Source organism: Muntiacus reevesi, chromosome 2, assembly GCF_963930625.1.
Source record: "Muntiacus reevesi chromosome 2, mMunRee1.1, whole genome shotgun sequence".
Lineage (NCBI taxonomy): Eukaryota > Metazoa > Chordata > Mammalia > Artiodactyla > Cervidae > Muntiacus > Muntiacus reevesi.
In genome coordinates, this window is record NC_089250.1 from 105,011,825 (window position 1) to 105,035,426 (window position 23,602).

Here is a 23,602-nt window from a genome sequence, read left to right on the forward strand (position 1 = left end):
TGGGGCCTTCCATGAGGGCCCTCTACCCCCACCCTGGTCTGCGGCGCCTTCCCAGATGCGACCCTCCCGTCCCACTTAGACTGAACAACTCCATTTCCTTATTCCAGTCATGCCTTGCACACTTAATTGCACACTTTTTAACGCCTTAGCCATAAATTCCTGCTCTTTCCCCATGGTCTTCCCTCTTGACCGCAATAGAAAGCGGGCATTCTGTGTGCCCCGAATGAAGCACACCAGCTCTCTCCGTAGCGACCCTCTGCACACACTCTCCCACGCCCCCCAGCGCGCCTTAGCACGGGCGCTTTCAGATTTGCCCGCGATCTGGTTTGCACAACCCTCGCCCCCGCCCCTGCCTTGGCCTCCTCTGGGTCCAGGGCCTCCGCCCCGCCCCAGGCCCGCCCCCTCCCCGAGCGCCCATTGGCCGCTGGGGCTGGCTGGCCCCGGGCCGGAGCTGTGATTGCGGCTCGCCGGTGTCAGTCCCCGAGCGAGCGCCGGTGGCGGGGCCGGGAGCCGGTCCGGCAGCCGCAGGTGGGGCTACTGGCAGCGAGGGACCCAGCCCGGGAGCCCCCCAGGATGCCCCGCGGGGACTCGGAGCAGGTGCGCTACTGCGCGCGCTTCTCCTACCTCTGGCTCAAGTTCTCGCTCGTCATCTACTCCACAGTGTTCTGGGTGAGTGACCCCAGTCGGGCCCCGGGATGGGAGGGGGAGAACGCACTCCCTTGTTCGCCCGCACGATGAGCCGGGGGTGGGAGGATGGGGGTTGGGTTGGGTGCAGACTTGTCTGCTCCAGGGAGCGGACAGAAGCGCACAACTGGGTTCTCGTCCCACTTTGCTTGGGAACCAGGAAATTCTGGCTGCTCGAGCTCAGCCTGACTTTCAGCCTCCGGGTGGGGAGCCTTAGAGCTCGTTGGCAAGGGCTACGACGAAGGAGCTCCGCGTGGCTCACCTGTGTGCACCTGACCAGCAGTTTGGTTCTCCGGGTCCACCAGCCTGCGCTGGTGCGGTAGGCTGTGGTTACCACGTTTGGCCGCTCCCGCCCCGCCTGCCGTGTGTTACTGAGTTCGCCTCCCCATCAGTCTGTGGAGTAGTGGTCAGGCTTTGTGGTCTGGGGTCGGGAGACCTGGACTCCTTATCCTGTCCCAGCCGACGCCCCGGAGGATACCTCCCCGCTGTGCTGCGGTTTCCTCTTGGGTGGAAAGAGGATGCCTTGCGGGAGGTGTGGTCAGGAGGATTCCACCAGACGTGTCTGGGGAGGTCTCCAGCTGCTTTTAGGCGCTCGGAACTTTAAAAAGCCCCTGCACTTTACCTTCTCTTCTCTCCTTTTGGGGGACAGGATGGTTGTGGTTGGACATGAACCAGCTTCGAATCCTGCCACTACCACTTTCCAGCTGAGTGATCCTGGGGAAGTTACTTCATCTTCTGAGGCCATGGTTTCCTCATCTGCCAATAGAAACATCACAATAGAAACAGTGATGATACTCAACTTTCAGAATGGTTGTGGGGATTAACTGAAACAGGTCAAGTCCATTGCTTAGAACAGGGACCAACAAAGAGCTCAAAAAGTCTCAGCCATTGTTATTATTATGGACAGGGGAGCTGGCCCTCCTGGTAAGCTGACCCAATAGACTGGGTTTCGCTATGGAGATTTCAGACTGGACTGGGCCCCCTCCTAGAAATGAGGACTTCTTTCTACAGGCCAGTGCCAGCCCTGCCACTCTAGTATAGTTCCCTTGTCCCCAATATGCCACAGGGCAGACTTGCCCAGGTACCTGACACCCATCCCCTGCAAACACATGTACACTCTGGTCTCTTTCTCAACCTTCATTGAATCTTTTCTTCTGGTGGGAACTGCTAGATCTGCCATCAGGCTTTCCTTGTGACCCCTCTGTGGATGTGACCTTACCTGGTGTCCAGATCCAGATTCTCGATTTGTTCTGTTACTGACTCAATGGGAGATCTTAGGCAAGTCACTTCCCTGTTTGGGGCCTCAGAGCTGTGAATTGACTCACCCAGCTCCTAGTTCAGTTCTCTGACTCTATGTAATGAGCAAGAGTGATGAGCAGTATGTATGGGGACTGGAGGAGGTAGCACAGATTCACTGATGGATGGTCCAGGGAGGCAGAAGTGTTTTGTTTTGTTTTTTAATATTTATTATTTTTTATTTTGGCTGTGCTGAGTCTTAGTTGTGGCACGCGGGAACCTTAGTTGCAGCATACAAACTCTTAGTTGCAGCATGTGGGATCTAGTTCCTCAATCAGGGATCAAACCATTGGGAGTGTGAAGTCTTAGCCACTAGACCACCAGGGAAGTCCCAGGGGCAGAAAGTTTCATGTGAAACTGGGATGGGGATGATCTGAGCTGTCACGCAGCAGTTCTCTCTCAAAGTTACATTGGAATCAACTCAGAATTTTAAAAACACTCTAGATGCCTGGGCCCTGGCATACATATTTATTTAAACTTATTTAATCTCTCCAGGTAAGTGTATAACAAGTGTTAAAAACTGCTGGGCTAGATGGTCTCACGGGCCCCTTGATTTTGATTCGGGATTTTTTTTTGCCTGCTCCTTCTTTGGCCTCAGAAGCTCCTTCCCTGTAGTTCAGAGTTGGCAGGGAGAAGGCTAAAGCTGATGGGTGGGGAGATGGGGAAATAGGAGAAGACCAGGAGTCAGAAGGTGGGGGTTACTTTTTTGGCTTCACCGCTTCTCTCAACGTTGTCATTGTTCAGTCACTAAGTTGTATCCGACTCTTTTTGACCCCATGGACTGCAGCACGCCAGGCCTCCCTGCCCCTCACCATCTCCTGGAGTTCACTCAAGTTCATCCATTGAATCAGTGATGCCATCCAACTGTCTCATCCTCTGCCGCCCTCTTCTCCTTTTGTCGTCAATCTTTCCCAGCATCAGGGTCTTCCAATGAGTTGGCTGTTTGCATCAGGTGACCAAAGTACTGGAGCTTCAGCTTCAGCATCAGTCCTTCCAAAGAATATTCAAGGTTGATTTCCCTTAAGATTGACTGGTTTGATCTCCTTGATGTTCAAGAGACTCTCAAGAGTCTTCTCCAGCACCACAATTCGAAAGCTTCAATTCTTTGTCACTCAGCCTTCTTTATGGTCCTACTCTCACATCCATACATGACTACTGAAAAGACCATAGCTTTGTCTCCTAATTTCTTTGCATCTCCATTTTTCCATCTACAAAATGGATAATTGATATCCTGCCCTATACTTCACTGGATTGTTTTTAGGGTTAGCCATATGGGGAGACAGTGACATGTGGACAAACCAAGTGCTGTAAAAAAGAAAGTCACACAGTTAAAGCGAAACTCGAATTTTCAAGGCCCCGCCTGCCACTGTCCCTGCAGCCTTAAGAAAATCCCACTCTGTGGCCCTTGGCTGTCTCTTCTGGAGCAGGGTGGGACTCAGAACTCAGAATCCTCCCTTTTCAGCCACCTGAGACTGACTTAAAAAATCTTTAACTTCCCATCCCTGGAGGTATTAGTGCTTAATAATCTCCTTACGCATGCCAAGAACCCAGCCACCTGCCAGGGCAACTTCAGGTGCCAGAATTTGACTTCAGGGTGGAGGCCCAGTTTAAGTAATTTGCCCTAGACTGGGTTTGTTGTTATTTGGAAACCATTACAGGAAAGCTTATTAGCTCAGTGCCATCCCTTGGGAGGAGGAGTGGGGCCAAGTGTTACCTGCTTTGTACGCCAAAGGTGCTAACATTTTCATCTCAGTATCTAAGGAGCTAAAAGTTTTACCATAGTTATGCATCTTCTGTAGGACTTTATGCTTTAAAACTTATTATCAAATAGGAAATGCAAGGAGATTGTACAAAATTTAAACGTATGAAAGAGTAATCATCAGTTATAAGCATTCCTCCAGTCCCTCTCTCCTGGTATGCTCTGTCCATAACTTTTGTGAGTTTCTTTATTCTTCCCCAGCCAGAGATCAAACCATGCCCCCTGTATTGGAAGCATGGAATCTTAACCACTGGACTGCCAGGGAAGTCTCTGTTAGGAGTTTCTTGTGATTCTTTTCTGAGATACTATCCTAGGCACAAACACGTGGATGTGTTTATACTCTTTTTTTCCCCCTGCATAAAATGGCATTCTGGGCTTCCCAAGTGGCACTAGTGGTAAAGAATCTGACTGCCAATGCAGGAGACTTGCTAGACATGGGTTCGATACCTGGGTCAGGAAGATCCCGAGGAGAAGGAAATGGCAACCCACTCCAGTATTCTTGCCTGGGAAATCCCATGGACAGAGGAGCTAGGCGGGCTACAGTCCTTGGGGTTGCAAAGAGTCAGACACGACTGAACACACACACACAAAGTAGCATACTATACACAGTTCTGCCCTTACCTTTTCATTTAAATTTAAATGAAATGTAAATTTCATGTAAATTTTGGAGCTCTGATAGGGGCTGCCTCATTCTATTTGATGACTATGTAGAATTCACTGTGCGTGAGTGCTAAGTCACTTCAGTTTGTGTCTGACTCTTTGTGGCCCCATGGACTGTAGACCACCAGGCTCCTCTGTCCACGGGATTCTCCAGGCATGAATACTGGAGCGGGTTGCCATTTCCTTCTCCAGGGGATCTTCCTGACCCAGGGATTGAACCTGCATCTCTTTTGTCTCCTGCATTGGCAGACAGGTTCTTTACCACTAATGCTGTCTGGGAAGCCCAGAATGCACTGTAAGATATGCCAAAATATATTTCATCAGTCTTCGGCTGGGGGACTCAGGTTGTTTCCAATCTTAAGTTACTGCAAATAGTGCATCTTTGAATGTGTCATTTTGCACATGTGTGTGTATGTCTGCAGGGTGATTTCTAGAAGTGGAATTGCTGGGTTAAAGGCTATATGAATACATGATATACATATGAGAATGCACTCATCTTAAGTGTATACAACTTAATGAATTTTTACAAAGTGAACATCACTGTATGATCAGCCCCCCAGGTCAACCAACAGAAATGTCAGCAGAACCAGAAACCCACCTTGTGTCCACTGGCCAGTTGCTACCACTCCTCACCAGTAGTAATCACTATTGGGATGTCTAATAGCACAGAACAGCTTTGCCTGCTTTTGTATGTGCATTAAAATTTTTGATTAATGTTGTTAAAATAGCCATACTAGAAGCTATAAGCATTATAAATTATTTATGTATAATATTACATTACTTTAAACTGACTCACTTTTTAAACTTAAATTTATTTATTTCCCATGTTACTTGCAGGATCTTAGTACCCCAACATCGGGAGTGATCTTGTACCCTTGGCAGTGAAAGCATGGAGTTCTAACCACTGGATTGCCAGGGAATTCCCTAAACTTAAATTTAAAAAAAAAAATTTTTTTTTTTTAATTTATTTTTAAAAGGAGGCTTTATGTTACTACTTCCAATGGGGAAGGCTTCCTAAATGGTGCAGTGGTGAAAAATCTGTCTGCCAATGCGGGAGAAACAAGAGATGTGGATTTGAGCCCTGAGTCAGGAATATCCCTTGGAGGACTACATGGCAACCCACTCCAGTATTCTTGCCTGGAAAATTCAATGGACAGAGGAACCTGATGGGCTACAATCCATGGGGTTACAAGAGTCAGATATGACTGAGTACACACACATACACACAACGGGGAACCAAAGTTCCTCATCAAAAACTGCTGGTAACAGTGACAGTAAATACAGTGCAGGGAAAACAAAATACCATTATTAAATCCCAGCTAGATACAGTGGGTGCTATAGGCTGCGAACCTGAGGCTTGGCTGGGTTGTTCCAAAGGCAAGTTGGCAGATGCTCTGAGAGGTGTAAAGACAAACTGACACCAAAGCCAAGATTTGCTCCTTGATGAGATTGGAAGGATCAGAAGGGAAGTGAGCAACGAAAACTTCACTTAGTCTGTGAGTCAATATGAACATAACCTTGAACCACTTACGAGATCTCTTGTGCCACTCTTGGGGGCCCTCTCATTTTTTTTTAGAGGAAGAGGGTGACCCTGGGGCTCAGACGGGGCATGTCTCAAGGTCACTCAGCACAGCTGGCACTAGCCTCCAGGTGTCCTCATTTCCAGTTCAGTGAGAAATGAGCTCATCCACAGGCTCTTGGAGCCTCCTCTTCCCACTGCATGGGTGAATCATTCTGACACATGTGCCCTCAGCCCACTGGGGACACACCTCTAATTATAGCACCGACCACAGGGTATCCTAGAGATCTGTTTACATGACTTTTTCCTTGCTGGACTGTGGGCTCCTGGAGGTCAGGGGAGTAGCTCTTTCATATCCTCTTCCAGATACTGGTCTCAGGGCTGGGCACACAGTAGGTGCTCTGGAAAGGCTTGTTGCATTGGGGTGGCTGAGTCCCGACCTGTACCTCGGAAGCAGGGATTGGAGATATGGGTGCCTGGATCAGAGGCCAAACTGGGTGTGTAACCAGCAGTGGTCAAGTTTGCTGACGCTTTGAATTTGCAAAGTGGGCTGGACTGATCATGGAGACACTGGCTGTCTAGAAAGCACCAAGCCTATCCCCTTACAATGAGGTAGAGTTTTAGGTTGGGTAAGGGTATCAGGGCTGAGCCATGTTGATAATTGGGAAGGAAGTGGGTGTGGATAGGTGGTGGAGGTTATAAATTCTGGAGGCAATATTAAGTCTTGTCCCTTTAAGGATAGGCCTCATTACCATAGTTCGACCTGTGACGCTTTATAGTTCCCCAAAGTTTAATGGTTAAGAGTGTGGACTCTGTACCAAGCTATCTGGGTTCAAATCCGGACTCTGACATTTACAGGTAGAGTGACATAGGCATTAACTTCCATCTGCCTCAGTTGTCTTATCTGAAAAACGGGTGATACCAGAACCTATCTGAGACCAGTTATCGGAAGGGCTTAGAGCAATGCCTGCCACATGATAAACACTACACCAGCTACTTAAGAGTTAGCCATTCTTTCCCTGCCTTCCTTTCTATTCTTCTTGGTGCTCAAGAGCCATAGACTGAGAATTAGAAGGGCCCTTGAAGGCACCTCTGGTGTGAACTTTTCATTTTACTGAGAAGGAAACAGGCCTGGAGAGGAGAAGCAAAGATCAGAGACCCCACAGCAAGTTAGTGACAGACCCAGACCAGGACTTGGCTGCCTGACTTCAGTTTCTTCAAGGGGACACTGTGACCTTTACCAGCAATGGTACCCCCTCCCCGCTCCCCAGTTGGTCCCCCCACTTGGCAGGGCTCCAGGTGTAAGTGGACAACAGCATTTCTGGAAGGAGCTAGGTACCTAGCTTCCCTCTTGAGCACAGCAGGAATTTTTAAGTTTTGAAAAGAGCTTTGTTTGTGCGAAAATAATACGTGGCACATAGTTGAAAAAGAATTCCAAGCAATTCAGGTAAGCACAGAGATGAAAATAAAAGTCACTTTTGATTCTATCACCAAAAGAACCATTATTGGGGTAAATACTCATTTGAACATCTCATTACACATTTGTGCATGCATGCTAAGTGACTTCACTTTTGTCTGACTCTTTGCAACCCCATGGACTGTAGCCTGCCAGACTTCTCCGTCCATGGGATTCTCCAGGCAAGAATACTGGAGTGGGTTGCCATGCCCTCCTCCAGGGGATCTTCCCACCCCAGGGATTGAACCCGCATCTGTTATGTCTCCTGCATTGGCAGTCAGGATCTTTACCACTAGCACCACTTGGGAAGCCCCTTCCTTATACATATATGTAGATATTTAATATTTTTGTGTGTGTGTGTTTGATTGATTGAGAAATTCTAATTTCTTCTTGTTCTAGGCAAGCATTTCATAGAGAAAATAGTGAAAGTCAAGCAGAAAGTGAGGCAGCCTTCATAGTGGAGGTGGTCACCGTGCCTCCTGGGCCCAGAGATGGCCTGGGGCTGGGCTCAGGCCTCAGGCCCAGGGAGGTCCCTCCCCTCCCCAAGCCAGGCCACAGGACCTTTACAATCCAGAGAATCCAGAAGGCACCCCCCAAAGGGGTTTGGAGAATTTTCTAATGCCCTCATTTTCCAGATGAGCAAGTAAGGCCCCAAGAAAGTTTCTTTGTGCTTGGTCGAGACTTCTGTGGGTAAACCCGCCTTTTCCTGTAAGTGAAGGGTTGTTTTGTGCTGTAGGGCTGGGTGGGACCTCATTGCTGCCTTTGGTTGGTTGTTCTTGAGAAGCAGGAGTAACAACCTGCCCTTCTTCCCCCTGCCCAGTGCCTCTTCTCTCTGGGTGGCTCACAATGCCACCCTGGGGTAGGACTCAGAGTCAGCCAGACTAGGGAGTGAGAATGAAATTTCTGGACCAGCTGGCTCCAAATACAGGGGAAAGATGTCTTCTGGGTAAGCCCAGGTGTGGAGGACTGAAAAGACAGAACTTTCCCAGAGGGCACCTCTGGCTGTGAGTGGATTGGAATCGACATCTTCACAGAAGGCAGGAGAGTCCGGTCTTGACACACCATTCCCTCCAAGGTGGGGACCACTTGTTTGCTTATTCAGTCAACAGTTCAATAGTTATTTAATGCCTACTGTGTATACAGGCACAGTGATAGTTAACCAGGAAACAACTGTGAACAAGACAGACTTGTCTGGAAGACAGACAAACCTCTAAATACACATAGCTGTGATAGGTGTTAAGAAGCAAATTAAGGAGGAAGTGGGGAAAGGTGGAAGTTCCTACTTTAAATAGGGTGGTCACGGAAAGACTTTATGAGGAGCTCAAAGACTGAGAGGCTTCCCAGGTGGTTCAGTGGTAAAGAATCAGCCTGCCAGTGCAGGAGATGCAGGAGACATGGGTTTGATCCATGAGCTGGGAAGATCCCCTGCAGAAGAAAATGGCAACCCACTCCAGTATTCTTGCCTGGAAAATCCCATGAACAGAGGAGCCTGGTGGGCTACAGTCCATGGGGTCGCAAAGAATCAGACATGACTGAGCAACTGAGCACGAATGCAAAGACTGAGAAGGAACCAGCCATACAAAAGGCCTGTAGAGAACATCTCAGATGGAGGGAACAGTAAGTGCACAGGCCCTGAGGTGGGCAAGTATGGTTGCAGCACATGAGGATTCCTAAGAGGACCAAATTATGGGAGGAGAGACTGGTGGGAGTCTGATCATATGAGGAGTCTGGGGTCTGAGTGACCTAGGAGGGAGGTTTCATTGTCAGGACTCAATGGCAGTGCCATCTGGAGACATGGATCAAGTGCTGGTTTTGCTGTGACTCTGGGTAAAGAGCAGACTCCCTGAGCCTGCTAGATGACTCATCTATGGATACTGTGGGGAGGATCCTGCAAGATGAGAGATGCAGAAGCTCCCAGCTCACTGTAGGCCTGGTCCACGGAGGGATGGATACTTACCTGGGGAGCCTTACAGAGCTCAAGGGAACTGGGATATTAGATGTGATAACTTCTGGAACTTGTCTTATTAGAGCAGGTTACTTTCTCCTGGGGATGCTCTGCCTGCTTAGAGCAGATGGCTGTGGCTTTGCCCTTGGGTGGAAAAGTCTGACCCCTTGGGAGAACATGTGGCTTCTTCTCAGAGCTGGGTCCTTCCCACCCTTTAGTTCCTGGCTTTAATGGTGCACCAGTAGAGGCTCTGCGCCACATGCTGGGCATGCGAGTCTAGCCTAACTAGAAGGCTCTGAGAACACCCAGATGGGAGAAGGCGGATGGAAGAAGCACTTCCGGGAGCCCAGCAGCAGGGTCTGCCCTTGCCAGAGAATGTCAGACAGGTGATGTCAATAGGGGCACTATTCAGCTCCAGGCTGGGCCTTCTTGCCTAGGCCAGGAGGAGGAGAGACAAAGGAGCAGATTGGGAGAAGAGGAGATGAAGAGGTCAGTCCACGAGGGAGATGGAAACTGAAATTAGGCAGCAGTGGCCAGCTGGAGATAGTGTGTGGTTTTCTGCCTGACTGTCTGGCTGTGACTGCAGAGGAGCCCTGGGGAGACTTCCAGGAGGTGGGAGCTGGGCTGGAGGGGCACAGAGGCCAGACTGAAAGGAGTGGAGATGAGCTTCGGGAGGGGAGGGTGGGTCACTGCAGAATGGGATGTTTCTTGGGCCTGGTTGTTGAGGTCAGAAACACCCACTGGGGGAACTAGGCCTGGAGGCCCAGCTCTACTAGGCAACTAGTTAGGAGAATGAGTGCTTCGTGTTTGATGGGTGGGGATCAGGTCTGATTGAGTGACTATGGACAAATCACGAGCACCTCTGTGCCTCAGTTTCTTATCTGTGGGAATGAGGTAGCCCTTGTACCTTGAACAGAACCAGGCTTGGGTGGGGCAATGCCTCCAGAGCTCTTAGCAGGGTGTCTTGTGTAATAAGCATCAGCGTGGATGCCAGGAGAAGTGGCATCACTGGGTGGGAGCCAGGTGGCTGCTTGCTGGGTGTTGGCAGAGAGGCTGGAGGGTGGGAGGAGCCTCCACTTTGCACTTACTTCGCTGAACTTGCACTTCACTTCTCTGGGTTCTCAGAACAACACTGTAAGCTGGACACTCGTCCCCTTTTACAGCTGAGGGGACTGAGGCCTAGGGAGGGAGACATGACTGACACAACCCACTGTTTGCCTCCATCCCTGAGACCAGAGCTGTTTCACTGTGGAAACTGTACCTGTTATGTTTTGTTTAATTCTTTGCAAAGGAGACTTTCTCACGAATGGAGATCTTTGCATCTTAGTCTGCTGGGAAGTAAATATTTACCCAGAGGGTAGAAGGAGAACAGCCTTGGCCTGGTCGTTCTCAGAGCGCTCCCCTTCCTCGGGAGAGCCCCTCCCAGATGGCACATGGCCTTGGACAAGTCACAGGGCTCCCTGTGCTGTTTGCCATCCCTACCAGAAGATGGGCTGAATTGGGTTCAGTGCAGGGGGCTGCGGTCAGTTCCTGTGCATCCACTGAGAGCTGGGCACTGGGCCCAGAGGAGGGCACATTGTGCTTGGTGGTGGGCGGAGGGCAGCCTCCAACCTGCTCCATCACAGACCGGGGCCAAGTGCCCGACTGGAGTGGAGTGGGGTGCTGGCTTCTGAGGCTGGCACGAATTTAGAGACTGGGTCACTTCCTGAGGTCAAAAGACAGGACCTTCTAGGCCATTGGATCTGTGAGACCTCCCATCTCGTGGATTTCACAAGTACATGTGTCTAAGATCCATCTTCACAGCTGATTCCATGGGTCTGGGTTGGGGCCCAGGCAGCTATAATGTTTAAACTTCCCCAGGTGATTCTAAGGAGCTGCTGGAGTAGAAACTACAGCTCATGGTGGTGTCTGTGAGGGGATTCTGATGGAGTGGCCTGGTTTCCAAGCCGACTTTCTAACTAGCTGAATCCTGACTGACTTGCTGAATGTTTTCCCAACCTTGCTGACCATCTGGACAGTGTCTGTGGGCTGGGGAAGTCGGTGTGCCTGTTTGGGGGAAGCTCGCTGGGAGGGAGCTGTCCTGGAAGTGGAGGAAGCACGCTAGGTGGGCGTGGACAAGTGGGGGCTGTGTGTGGGGGTGTTGGCAGCACCCAGTTGGGGCTGGTGGAGGTGTGTAGAGACCACCAGCCTTGGCATGTGGGTGACTGTGTGGAGGCTGGGCTTCTCTGGGGATCTAGATGTATCTGGTTGTGGGTGGGTATCCATTGTTCTAGAATTCCGTTTTCCTTTTGTTATCTTTACAACATACCTTTATCTGCTTTAAAGGCAGTGCTTCTCTGTAGTTAAGTTTGTAACTTGAAGATGTTTCTATAGAACCAGACTTGAAGTTTCTTGAGCCAGGGATTCACGCACTTAGAGGGTGAGCTGTGATCATTTCTCCCCTTCAATTATGTCTCCAGTTTGAGAACAGCTGATCTGTCAGCATTGTGTTGGAAGGCTGACTGTGATCTACTGAGTAGCAGTGACCTAAAGTAATGACCCTACAGGGGAGGTGCGGCAAGGAGGGGGAGCAGAGTTTCAGATGGCTGTGATGAACCTGCTCAGGGTCACTGTAATGGCCCAGTTAGTGGAAGGATGAGGCCTTGACTTCTGACTCTGACCATGAGTTGTGTAGTGGGTTGAATGGTTCCCCCCCACCAACCCCCAACAACAACATAAAAGATATGTTCATGTCGCAGAACTTGTGAATGTGGCCTTGTTTGGGAAAAGGGTCTTTGCAGATATAATTGGGTTCAGAATCTTGTGATGAAGTCACCCTGGATTGACTGAACATGGCTTAAACTGAAATGACAAGCATCCTTGTAAGAGAAAGGCAGAGGGAGCTTTGAGGCAGAAAAGACGGACACGCTGCGGGGAAAGCCGTGTGAATGCAGAGGCCAAGGAATGCCTCGAGTCACCCACAGAAGCTGGAAGAGGTGAGGGAGCATATTCCCCTGCAGCCCCTGGAGGAGGCATGGCCCTGCCACGCCTTGGTTTCAGGCTTCTGGCCTTCAGAATTTTGAGAGAACTATTTCTGTTGTTCTAAGCCCTTTGTGGTAATTTGCTATGGTAGACCAGAGAACCAAAGCAAGCCCTTTCTGCTTCCCCCGGTTGCCTGGCTAGGGAGGGGCCCAGTAGAGCAAGGCCTTGAAAGTCACTTTCCCTTCAGCAGGTGCCCAATGCGGAGGAGGGGTGGGGCGGGGGGAGGAGCCTGGCTGGCTTGGTGGAAGCCTTATAGTCCCACCCGCTGGGCCCCGCCCCTCACGAAGCCCCGCCCCTCAAGCGGCCCGGCGCCGTTCCAGCCTCTGCCCACTCAGATCGAAGGCTGTGATCTGCAACTGATTTCTCAAGGGTTTTTCCTCTACGAGGAAAGCCTGATAGAGGTTAAAGCTTGGGAAGGGAGTACAAGTTAGCTCTCAGGAAGGACTTCCCGATTCTGAAAATAGTTAAATCTAAGCTGCTTGCCGAGCGGGACTGTGAAACATCTGCTATTCCCCTACAACCTCTCAGAACAGGAGTGTCACCCATCCTTTCGGGCATTTAGGATGTGGTGGAGTTCCAGTTTGGGCGAACTTCGAAGGGCCATGGAGGGCATCTGATGTAGCACCACCTTCCTTCCGGAGCAGAGGGAACTGAGACCAGACCACACAGAAAGTGCCTCTGGTTCTAATACCTCCATTCAGGCGGACAATGGGAACTGCTTAGTGATTTCACCCCAGTGGCATCCTCTCTCGCCGGCATTATTGGTGTCCTCCGCTGTAAACGGGCCTGCTGCTGCACCTGCTGCAGAGGCCTGATGTGTGACCTGTCACAGACTGGCCTTCTCTGCAGAGCCAGAAAGAACTCAGGCAACGGGAACTCTGATACACGCCTCTGACCTGGTTCTCTTCAGCCTTTGATGAGGGAGCTCTATTTGCCTGACCCTATGCTGGGCTGGGGACAGATGATCCAGGCGTGTCCCTGTCCCTTGAGAGGATGGCACTCACTGCGTCCTACCAGTGTACTCAGGACAGCGGCAGACGTTCTGTGTTTGGGGTGGAGCCGGTCAGCAGCTCCCAGGAGGCTCTGGCTGATGGGGAGGCTTAGTCAGCAGTGGAGTCTTGGGTTCTGGGCAGAAGCAGCCACTTGACTCTTTCCATCCTGGAGAGGAGGTGGGCTTAGCATCAGAGCAGAAAGAAGAGAAGAACAGGAGTTGTTCAGGGGCCCGCAGGTCTGAGACAGGAGTGACCCTGTTTTTGTCCTCCTTTTCCATTGCAGTCTCCTTTGGTGCTCACCTTACTTAGAATTAAGCTTTCCCTTTGCAGTTAGAAAACCCCTTGTCTACCCTCTGTCTGATCTGGTTGTGTCTTGTGCATCCTCCTCTTTTGTCTTTTTAATTTTTCTCCCAGCTTTATTGAGATATGATTGACATACAGGACTGTATACGTTTAAGGTGTACATAATGATTTAATAATGGTTTGAATTAAATCATTAAATGATTATCACAGTAACTTTAGTGAACATCCATCATCTTATTTATCAATAGGTATAAAATTAAAGAAATAGAAAAGAAAAATTTTTCCCCGTGATGAGAATGCTTAGGATTTACTTTTTAAAAACTTTCATGTATGACATACAGTAGTGTTAATTATATTTATCATATAGTAAATTACATTTCTAGTATTAATTTACCTTTTAACTGGGCATGTGGGATCTTAAGTTCCCTGACCAGGGATTGAACCCGTGCCCCCTGCAGTGGAAGTGAGGAGTCTTAACCCCTGGATTGCCAGGAAAGAGTCTTGTCTTTTTAAAGCTAACAATGAATGAGCCCTTACTGTGTGCTAGATTGTGTTGTTTGCTAGACATTCTCTCCTTTAATCCTCCAGCAACCCTAAGAGCAGTTTTAGGGTTATTGCCCCATTCTACAATGAGGTAAAGAGAGGCTCAGAGAGGTTAGGGAACTTGGAAGTAAATGCAAAGCCTTACTCTCTCTTCTGGCAAACTTCTTGATGCCTTCATGTCCCAGGTATTTGTCTTTGGGAGGAGAACATTTTTAAGGGAGGTGGGCTGTTTGGAGATGAGTTGTTTGTTCTTTGGTTCTATCCTTTAGTCACTCATTTAACATTTCCTAGGAATACAGGAAATACTTGGGGGCTTCTCAAGTGCCGCTAGTAGTAAAAAACCCACCTGCCAGTGTAAGAGATGTGGGTTCGACCCCTGGGTCAGGAAGATCCCCTGGAGGAAGCATGGCAATCCATTCCGGTATTCTTGCCTGGAGAATCCCATGGACAGAGGAGCCTGGTGGGCTCCTGAGAGCCCACAGGGGCCGTGAGATTCTCCCTAAGGTGCTGCTAGAGGAGCAAGGGCGCTGGAGTGGGGACCAGCTTTCTGGGGCAGGGACCCTGGGCTCCTCAGGGAGATAAGCTGACTGCCCCACTCTGCGGAAAGCGCGGGGGCAGCCCTGACGTGGCCCAGGTCACCTGGGCCAGTGCCCTTGAGGCTGTAGGCTCTCTGGAGCTACAGAAAGGGAGAAATGGGGCCTGCCTCCCTGTCCTTCAGAAGCAGGTTTTTTTATTTTTCTTTTAGGAGAGGATGTGCCAGGGCGTGAGAACTTTGTTCCCAATGAGAGAAGGCAGCTTGCCGTGGATAAAGCACTGGCCTTAGGAGTCTGGAGGCCTGGGTCACAGCTGCTGACCGAAGGCTAATGGGCTGTGTGACCTTGTGGGAGTGACTGCTTCTCTCTGGGCCTCAGATGCCCATCTACCAGATAAGAGAAGGGGACCGGAACAGCACCATCTCCTAAGTGCTGGTGGGCCAAGGTGGTTTTAGGTGCTTTCAGGGACGGGGAGGGGGGCATTTAAAAATTTAATACATGTGTATTAGGTGTAATGTGTATTAAAGAAAATAATTAGTACCTCAGATTTATGATTTCATAGATGTTGATTAGGTTAGGTCAGGACCGTATTTATCTTAGTAAAAAAAGTCAGTCAATTTAAAGAAAAATTGTGACATTTCCTGGTCAGGTGTAGGCACTTACTATTCTTTGTGTCTGCTGAGCCTTAAAGAAAGAATGGAGATTCTCATTATGTGTTACAGCAGTTTGCAAAGGAACTTCGCCTTCTCACTGGGTCCTTTGAGTGACCATCAGGCAGGTGTTATCATTCCTTTTTGGGTGGCACTAGTGGTAAAGAGGGCTTCCCTGGTGGCTCAGCTGGTAAAGAATCTGCCTGCAATGCAGGAGACCCTGGTTCAATTCCTGGGTGGGGAAGATCCCCTGGAGAAGGGATAAGCTACCCATTCCAGTATTCCTGGGCTTCCCTGGTGGCTCAGATGGTAAAGAATCCATCTATAATGTGGGAGACCTGGGTTCGACCCCTAGGTTGGGAAGATCTCCTGGAGGAGGGCATGGCAGTGCATTCCAGTATTCTTGCCTGAAGAATCCCCATGGACAGAGGAGCCTGGGGGCTGCAGTCCATGGGGTCACAAAGAGTCAGACACGACAGCGTGTGCACACACACCCATCATTCCTATTTAGCAGCAGAGTCAGCCGACCCTCCAAGAGGAAAGTGGTCTATCTGAGGTCACACAGCTCCTAAGTGGGCTCAGCTGGCACATGCTCTTTGCCAGTCCCACCAGCCCAGCCTCAGGGAGCACAGTTCACATGGCCTTTACCTCCTCCCATGGCTGGCACTGGCTGACTTCATATTGTTGGTTTCCCAGGTGCATCTTCTCTGCTCCCAACTTCCTTAAAGCAGAGAAGGATGCAGTTGAAGGTGACGAGGGACCCTCTCTGTCCCTTCCTTCAGGCTTCCCTCCAGGCTGTGTCCCACAGCCCCGGGTGCTGTTTTCCTGGTTCTTGCTGGATGGGTAATAAGCAGGTTCCTTTCACAGCCAGTATTCAGTCCTGGTTGGCAGTAAGTGGAACATCTGGTGAGGGCCTTAATTCCAGGCCAGAGGAAGCTGCCGGCCCTGAGCCCTCATTGAGCCGGCCCCTGGCTGTGACCACTGAGACCTCCCAGGCCAAAGGGAGACTCAGACTGTGAACAGGTCTTCTCTTAGAAGAAATGGAACTTGGACCTTGCTTGCTGCTTCAATATTTTTATTGTAAAAAAAAAAAAAAAATTAAACATAAAAAAGGTGAAAGAATGATAGTGAATACCCATCTGCTCACTTTGCTGTGTTGTGCTTAGTCACTCGGTCGTGTCTGACTCTTTGGGGCCCCGTGGGCCAGCCCGCCAGGCTCCTCTGTCCATGGGATTCTCCGGGCAAGACTACTGGAGTCGGTTGCCATTTCCATTTCCCTCTCCAGGGGATCTTCCTGACCCAGGGATTGAACCCAGGTCTTCTGCATTGCAGGCAGATTCTCTGCCAGCTGAGGTACAGGGAAGCTGTATATGCCTACTAGCCAGAATCAATCATTTTAACATGTGGCCATGTCAGAATAAGTTGCAGACAGTTCACCCCAGATATCCAGGATGCATCTCCTTTAAATAAAAGTGTCCTTGGATATAGCCACAACACCATCATCACGCCTAATAAAAAAACAAGTCTGTGTGAAAACTTCGCCAGTTGTCCTTAAGATGTTTCTCACAGTGCATTAGAAAAAATAATCAGGATCCAGCATTACGTTGGATCTCATTTTGACAAAAAAGGTCCCAGTGCATCTGAAACACAAGGGGTGATCTCTGAGGCCCCGGATGATACAGATTCTGGAGTCCCAGGGAAGATAATCATGTGTTACTTCCCCATATTTGCCTAATACACCAAGAACTACTAGGGCCTTGCTTAGGGAAATTCAGAAAGTGGAGAACGAGGGGCCTCCCTGGTGATCTGGTGGCTAAGACTCCGAGTTCCCAAAGCAGGGAGCCTGGTTTCAATCCCTGGTCAGAAAACTCGATCCCACATGCTGCAACTGAGTTTGAATGCCACACCTAAAGATCCTGCTCAATGCAATGAAGATCAATGATCCTGAGTGCCGCAACTAAGACCCGGTGCAGCCAAATAAAATAAATAATTTTTTTTTTTTTAAAGAAATAAAGTGGAGAGGGAGAGGCATGCTGGGCCTGGATATCCACGTGGGTCTGCCGGCCCTGACTGCATGAGCCCTCTTCCTGCCTCTTCCTGTCGGAAGGAGAACTGCTCAGTGGCTGGAGCCTAGACACCAGACTCTGAGTCCCACCCCCTCACCCCTGCCCCAATCACCAGTGGCACGTGCTGGGCCCTGTGCCTGGTGCTGCGGGGCGATGTTCTGAAGAGCTATGAGACCTGGGTCCGGCTGCCCACAGTCTGCAGGGACAACCCATAGATGCTCTGTTTGCAGATAACCAGCGTGTATGGATGTGTGGGGTGGAGCTTCTTTGTTCCTTGGCTTGGTTGCTTGGGGTCTGGTTGGGGTGGAGTGGGAGAAGCCCCTTGTGTAAGATGGAAAGCCCTAAATCAATAGTGCCTAATTAGCCATGACAGGGAAATGAACTTTGAAAAAAAAATTTTAAACCCACAGAAAATTTGAAAGAGGAATTAAAAGAATACCTGTATGTTATTATTAGCGTCTTGTTTTAATATCTCTCTCCCTATCTTTCTTCCCCCAAACCCTTCTCTCAATACCTTTTTTTTGACTGCAGCTTTTGTGACCACACCCTTATATACCCCAGCAAGCAGCTTTCCAAAAGGGGCATTTTTTTCACATGCTGCCATTTTCCATCTGAAAACAAATTACCATTAGATAGAACATCTATGCCGTCCGTATCCAGATGTCCCTCCTTGTTCTGCGAATGTCTTTTGCAGTGAATATTTTACCCAATCTAGGTCCACATGTTTCGGCTGAGATGTGTCTCTTTCATCTCCTGTAACCTAGACTCTCTTCATTGCTTTTGATTCCTTTGATGCCTCCAGGCCCTTGATCTGTAGAACATCAGCGTTCTGGATTTACTTTATGATTTCCTGGTAATTAGGTTCAGGCCATACATTTTGAACTGTGGTGCTGGAGAAGACTCTTGAGAGTCCCCTGGGTAGCAAGGAGATCAAACCAGTCAATCCTAAAGAAAAGCAACCCTGAATATTCTTTGGAAGGACTGATGTTGAAGCTGAAGCTCCAATACTTTGGCCACCTGATGTGAAGAGCTGACTCAATGGAAAAGACCCTGATGCTGGGAAAGATTGAGGGCAGGAGGGGAAAGGAGCAACAGAAGATGAGATGGCTGGATGGCATCACTGACTTAATGGACATGAGTTTGAGCAAACTCCGGGAGATAGTGAAGGACAGGGAAGCCTGGTGTGCCACAATCCCTGGGGTCACAAAGAGTCGGACATGACTTAGTGACTGAACAACAACACCATAAATTTCCCGTATGAGTGCTGCACAGGGTTTGTGGGAGGAATAGGAGGTGGGATGCTCGGCCACTCGGCCGCTGTCCATGCCAGGCTTGACCCTCTCCATTGCAAGTGTGCATTTCCCTGTGATATGCCTAAGCTGTGGGTGACACCTGAGGCTGTGTGAATATTCTGTCTACCAAATACCTTTTGAAAGCAAATCTGAGCATGGAACTCCCTGCTTAAGTTATGTCAGTGATTTTCCTAATTTCAACTTCAGAATATATCCAGTCTGCCTGCTTCTTCTACCTGCACATGCCCACCCTGGTCCAGGCCACCATCACCCCTAGCATCTAGGTTGCTGCAGTAGATTCCTGACCATTCCGGTTCCATACCTCCATCCCCCAGTTCTCAGCACAGCAGTTTCAGAGTAACTCATTTAAAAATCGAAGTCAGATCAGATCACTCCTCTGCAAACTTGGAGTGCCTCTCACCCACTCAGAGCAAAAGTCAGAGTCCTCTCAATAGCTTCAAAGCTTCCGCCTGCTCTGCAGCCCACGTCCCTGCCCTCTCACCTCCTGCCCTCCGCTCTCCCCTCCATCGGGCTGTAGCAGTTATTCTCTGAACACATAGGCACATTCCAAGGTCTTGGTAGCTGCCTGGATGTTCACCTGTGTATCTGTGTGGATGGTAGAGCGTCCCCTACCCCTTCAGGTCTTCACTCCAATATCACTCTCCCTGGCTGTGCTATTGAAAATGCCAGCCCCCTCCATCAGCCTTCCTGGCCTTCTTTCCTGTTTCTGTCTTCATAGCCCTCATATCCAAGACATACCATATACTTTTTTTATTTATTTGTTTCTCCCCAACTGGAACGTGAGCTCCACCATAGCTGAGATTTTTGTGTTTGGTTGGTTAACTGCTAGCTAGGCCCAACTCCCCATCCAGCACCCCATTCCTTTTTTTTTTTTAATGTGGAGCATTTTTTAAGTCTTTATTGAATTTGTTACAGTATTGCTTCTGTCTTGTGTTTTGGTTTTTTTGGCCAAGAGGCATATGAGATCTTAGCTCCTCATCCAGGGCTGGAGCCCACACCCCCTGCATTGGAAGGTGAAGTCTGAACCACTGGACCCCCAGGGAAACCCCCTGCACCCTGCTCTTAGCAGCTGCTCCCAAAGTGTGCTCCAGGGATCCTTGGTGGGTGGAGCCTTTTGAGGGGCTCTGTGAAGTCAAAATCATTTTCTTGGTAATACTAGGATGCTATTTGCTTTCCTGCTGTCATCCTCTCAGGATTGCCCAGGGGAATTTCAGGGACATATGATGGTGATGTGGCAGCAAATTGAGTGAGGAGCAGCTTCAAGAATCTACCAGTTCTTCTCATCAGCCAGATATTTACATCTGCAGAACTGTAAAGCCCATGCCACCCTTCCTCTCACAATTTTTTGGGAAAATTTTTAACAAAAAATATGCTATTTCTGTTAACATGTAAATCTATTGTTGTTATTTAATAAATATTTAAAATATGTCTTTTAATGTCTTATATAGTAAATAATCGGTAAATATAATCCTGCAAAACAAGAACTCTAGGGTCCTCAGAAGTTTTTAAGATTGAAAATGAATCCTGAGACCAAAAACTTGTAGAACCACTGGCTTACACAACCTCTCAGTAAAGAGAGATCAAAGAAATGAATGAACTTTTTGGTTTAGGCTGAGACACTTTGCCATGGTGGTCTGACTTCTGAGCTCTTCCCTGGCCTCCTCCCATCCCCTGTCTGCCTGTTCTCGGTTCTAACTATGCTGACCTGCTTTCCTTGTGGCACCTTCACGGGCTCTAAAATTCCTTGTCCATTTCAGAAATTCTTGCTTGTCCATTACATGCATCAAATGGAACTCAATTCAAACTCACATCTCCCAGGACACCTTCCTGATCTCACTGGTATTGCCCATGATTTAGTGTCTCCTCCCTTCTAGCTCTTCTGCACACTCAGTGACCTCTCCCTCACTGTTCCCTATTTCTGCTGCATTTGCTTGTGTACATGTATATCTTACCTTACTGAGCTTCTTGAGGGCAGAAACTAGATCTTACCTTTTTTTTTTTTTTTTTTTAGTTACAGAAATATTTATTTAAAACTAACACTTTATAAAAAAAACCACAGAAATGATTTAGATTAAAAGCTCCAAGTTGTATTGTTTCATAGGTGTTATTGCTATCTATACCTTCACCCCATTATGAAGCCATTTCAGGTAACTTCCAGTTCATAAATTTACAGTGAGGTTACAGAGCCCAGCCAGGATGGGACAGAATGTGTTCCAAGTTAGGAAGGGACTTGACTCCTCAGTGATGTCTCCCATGGAGCATGTATGCTTCACTGTTTCTTTCTGCACGTCTTCTGGCTTCTCTGGTTGTGGCTGGTTTAGAGTCTCCTGATGCTAATGATGTGCTGCTTTTTGATCCTAGGAGGCTGATCCAAGCTTTCAGGCCCCCTCTCCTGTAGGCCCTAATTATGAACTGTGAGGTTCAGGAGAGCTGGACAGTCTGAAGGCTGGGAACGAATGCTTGCTTAAGGGAGGAATTGCCATTCCAACATCAATTGTCTTTAATCCTACTGCAGAAACTGTTTTCATTCTGGGGATGGTGAGTCCTAGAAGATCATGGCCAAGAAGCAGATGTCCTAAGTAGCTTCCTCTGAGAGTCTATCCCCAAGAGAGAGCCATGTGGCCACCTGCTTTTTATCATATTTCTAATAGCTGTTCCATTTCCTCAAGGGCTGTTGTGAGATCATTTACTTGACTGCTGCATAAGGTCTGTTGTTCAAGGAACTGGGCTCTCTCTTCTTCTTTCATCTTCAACTTTACCTTTAAGGCCTGTAACTCTTCCATCTGCTTTTTGGCTGTTTCGTTAAAAAGCTTCAGTTCATCTTGCAAAGTTTGTAACAGTAGCATGGAGTCCATGTGATCTACGGTGGAGTCCTGCTGTGACGCCAGGGTCTCAGTGCCTGGGGTGAGGCCTTTGCTTTCTAAAATTGCCAAACAGTTGTCCTGAAACTTCTCCAGCAGCTCTACTTTTTGAGTCAGGTCCTTCAGCTCTCCCTGAGTTTCAATCAATTTCTGGTGCAACTGCTTGTTGACAGCCTCTAAGAGCTGGTTCTTATCCTTGAGCTCTTCTTCCGATTTCTGTTTACTTAATGGTTTGTAGCTCTTCCTGAGGTTCCTTCTGGAGGTGTCTGTAGCCTTCACCTGCCCATTCTCTCGTCTCGGTTTGATGATTTTTGTAACATCATTCTCTGAAGCTCCCGAATGAGGTCTGGAAACATCAGCTTCTTTGGACTTAACAGGTAACTGGCTCTTAAAAGTGGCTCGAGTTTGTGCATCTGCGGGCAGGCCGCTGCTCAGCACACAGGAGGGCGGCAGGGTGTACACCATCTTAACCACGCTGGTCATCGTAACGAGGCGGCGCGGCTGGGGCCCAGGTGCCTGCTGCTGCTGCCCGCACGCCTCGTCGCTCTGGTTCTAGATCTTACCTTTTTATGACCAGTACCTGGTACATACTGGGCACTTTCTAAAATATGTGTTGAATCAGTGAGTGGTGTCTTGGAATTCAGAATAGGGACTCCCTTTCTTCTGATTTATCCTTGGACCAAATTGCCTCTAAAGGGGGCATGGTTTCTGGCATCTGATTTGAGTCTTGAAATGTCAGGGTGACGACCGTACTTCATCTTTACTCAGAAGTAACATTTACTGAGCACCTGGTGGGTGCTGGGAACTTTTGCATGGTATCTTGTTTCAGGGGCACTGTGGTTCATTAGGCCACTGTAAACTGCCTTGGGCTCTAATCACTTTTCGTATGGCTTCTGTGGGGATAACATGGTCTGGGAGCTAAACTAAACTTCCTGTGGACTTCCGGAACTAATGCATTTTCATTATATATGCAGACTGTGAGGTTGTTGAAGTCAAAGATGATGTGGTAGGTGTGTTGCTGGGTCCTGCTACCACGCCCTGTATGCAGTAGGTAGTAAATAGCTTGAATAATCTGTTCAATGGGCATAGTTAGTACTGGAAATATCAGTACAGTGAGGGCTTCCATTGGTGGTTTCATAGGTGATCATAAGTGGAGAGAGATCTCTATAGCTGGAGTGATCCAGGAAGTCTTCCCAGGGGAGGAGTCTTTGAGCTGAACTTTGGAGGATGGGTGTTAGCCCCTTTCATTTTTGTTATTTCCAAAAACAGTTGGTCTCCTTTCCGTGGCTGCTGTGGGAGGCAGTGCTGGAGGCGTGTGCCTTGATCAGGCTGGAGTGGGAAGGATATCTCTGTTCCCTGTAGGACCTACTCATGCCAAAGTGTGGCATCTCCTGGCCAGGTGGGAAAGCAAGGGCAGACCCATGGAGAAGGACTCCGTAGTGGAAAAGACTTTGGACCACCATGGTCTGCTGATGGCTGGGGTTCTTGCGAGGGCTGTCTGGGCATGGGTTTCCTTGGGCTCCCAGAGCAGTGAAGGGATCCTAGGGCTTGTGACCAAACATCTCCCTTTTTGAGCAGGGAAATTGAGGCCCAGAGAGGGGAAGGGAATTGCCCAAGGTCACATGGCAATTAGTGACAGAATTGGGATTAAAGTCAGGGCTCCCCTCTCATCCCCCTCCCCCAACCCTCAGCGCTCCTTGTAATGTATGATGCTGCCTCTTTTTCCCTTTTGCCCTTTGACCTTTTTGAAGTCATAAGCCTTTGGAGTGGGTGACCTTTGGGTCCCCAAGGGTAAATCCTGTGCTGTCTCAGGGAAGAATGGGGAATGCCTGGCCTAGTTCCTCGTGGGCAGGTGTGGATTCTGGGATCTGAGCTGGAGGCCATTGTTGAGGACAAAGTCCACTTGTCACCTCTGTGAGCCTGTGGCTGCTTTTAAAATGTCTGAGTGAAAGGGAGACTTGGGCCATCTTACTCCTGCCAGCGGCCTGCAGCTATGAGCGA

General features: G+C 48.9%; 1 protein-coding gene and 1 pseudogene across 2 annotated transcripts in view; one reads left to right on the plus strand and one right to left on the minus strand.

The window, feature by feature from the left end:
* Positions 1 to 480: 480 nt before the first annotated feature.
* Positions 481 to 23,602, plus strand: part of TSPAN15 (tetraspanin 15) — a 54,291-nt gene continuing 31,169 nt past the window's right edge. For both annotated transcript variants that reach the window (XM_065922492.1, XM_065922493.1), the window contains exon 1: positions 481 to 669. In XM_065922492.1, the coding sequence (XP_065778564.1) occupies positions 574 to 669 (96 nt within the window). In that variant the 5' untranslated portion in view covers positions 481 to 573. The remainder of the gene's footprint in view (positions 670 to 23,602) is intronic.
* On the minus strand, positions 20,806 to 22,688 carry LOC136159018 (small kinetochore-associated protein pseudogene; annotated as a pseudogene).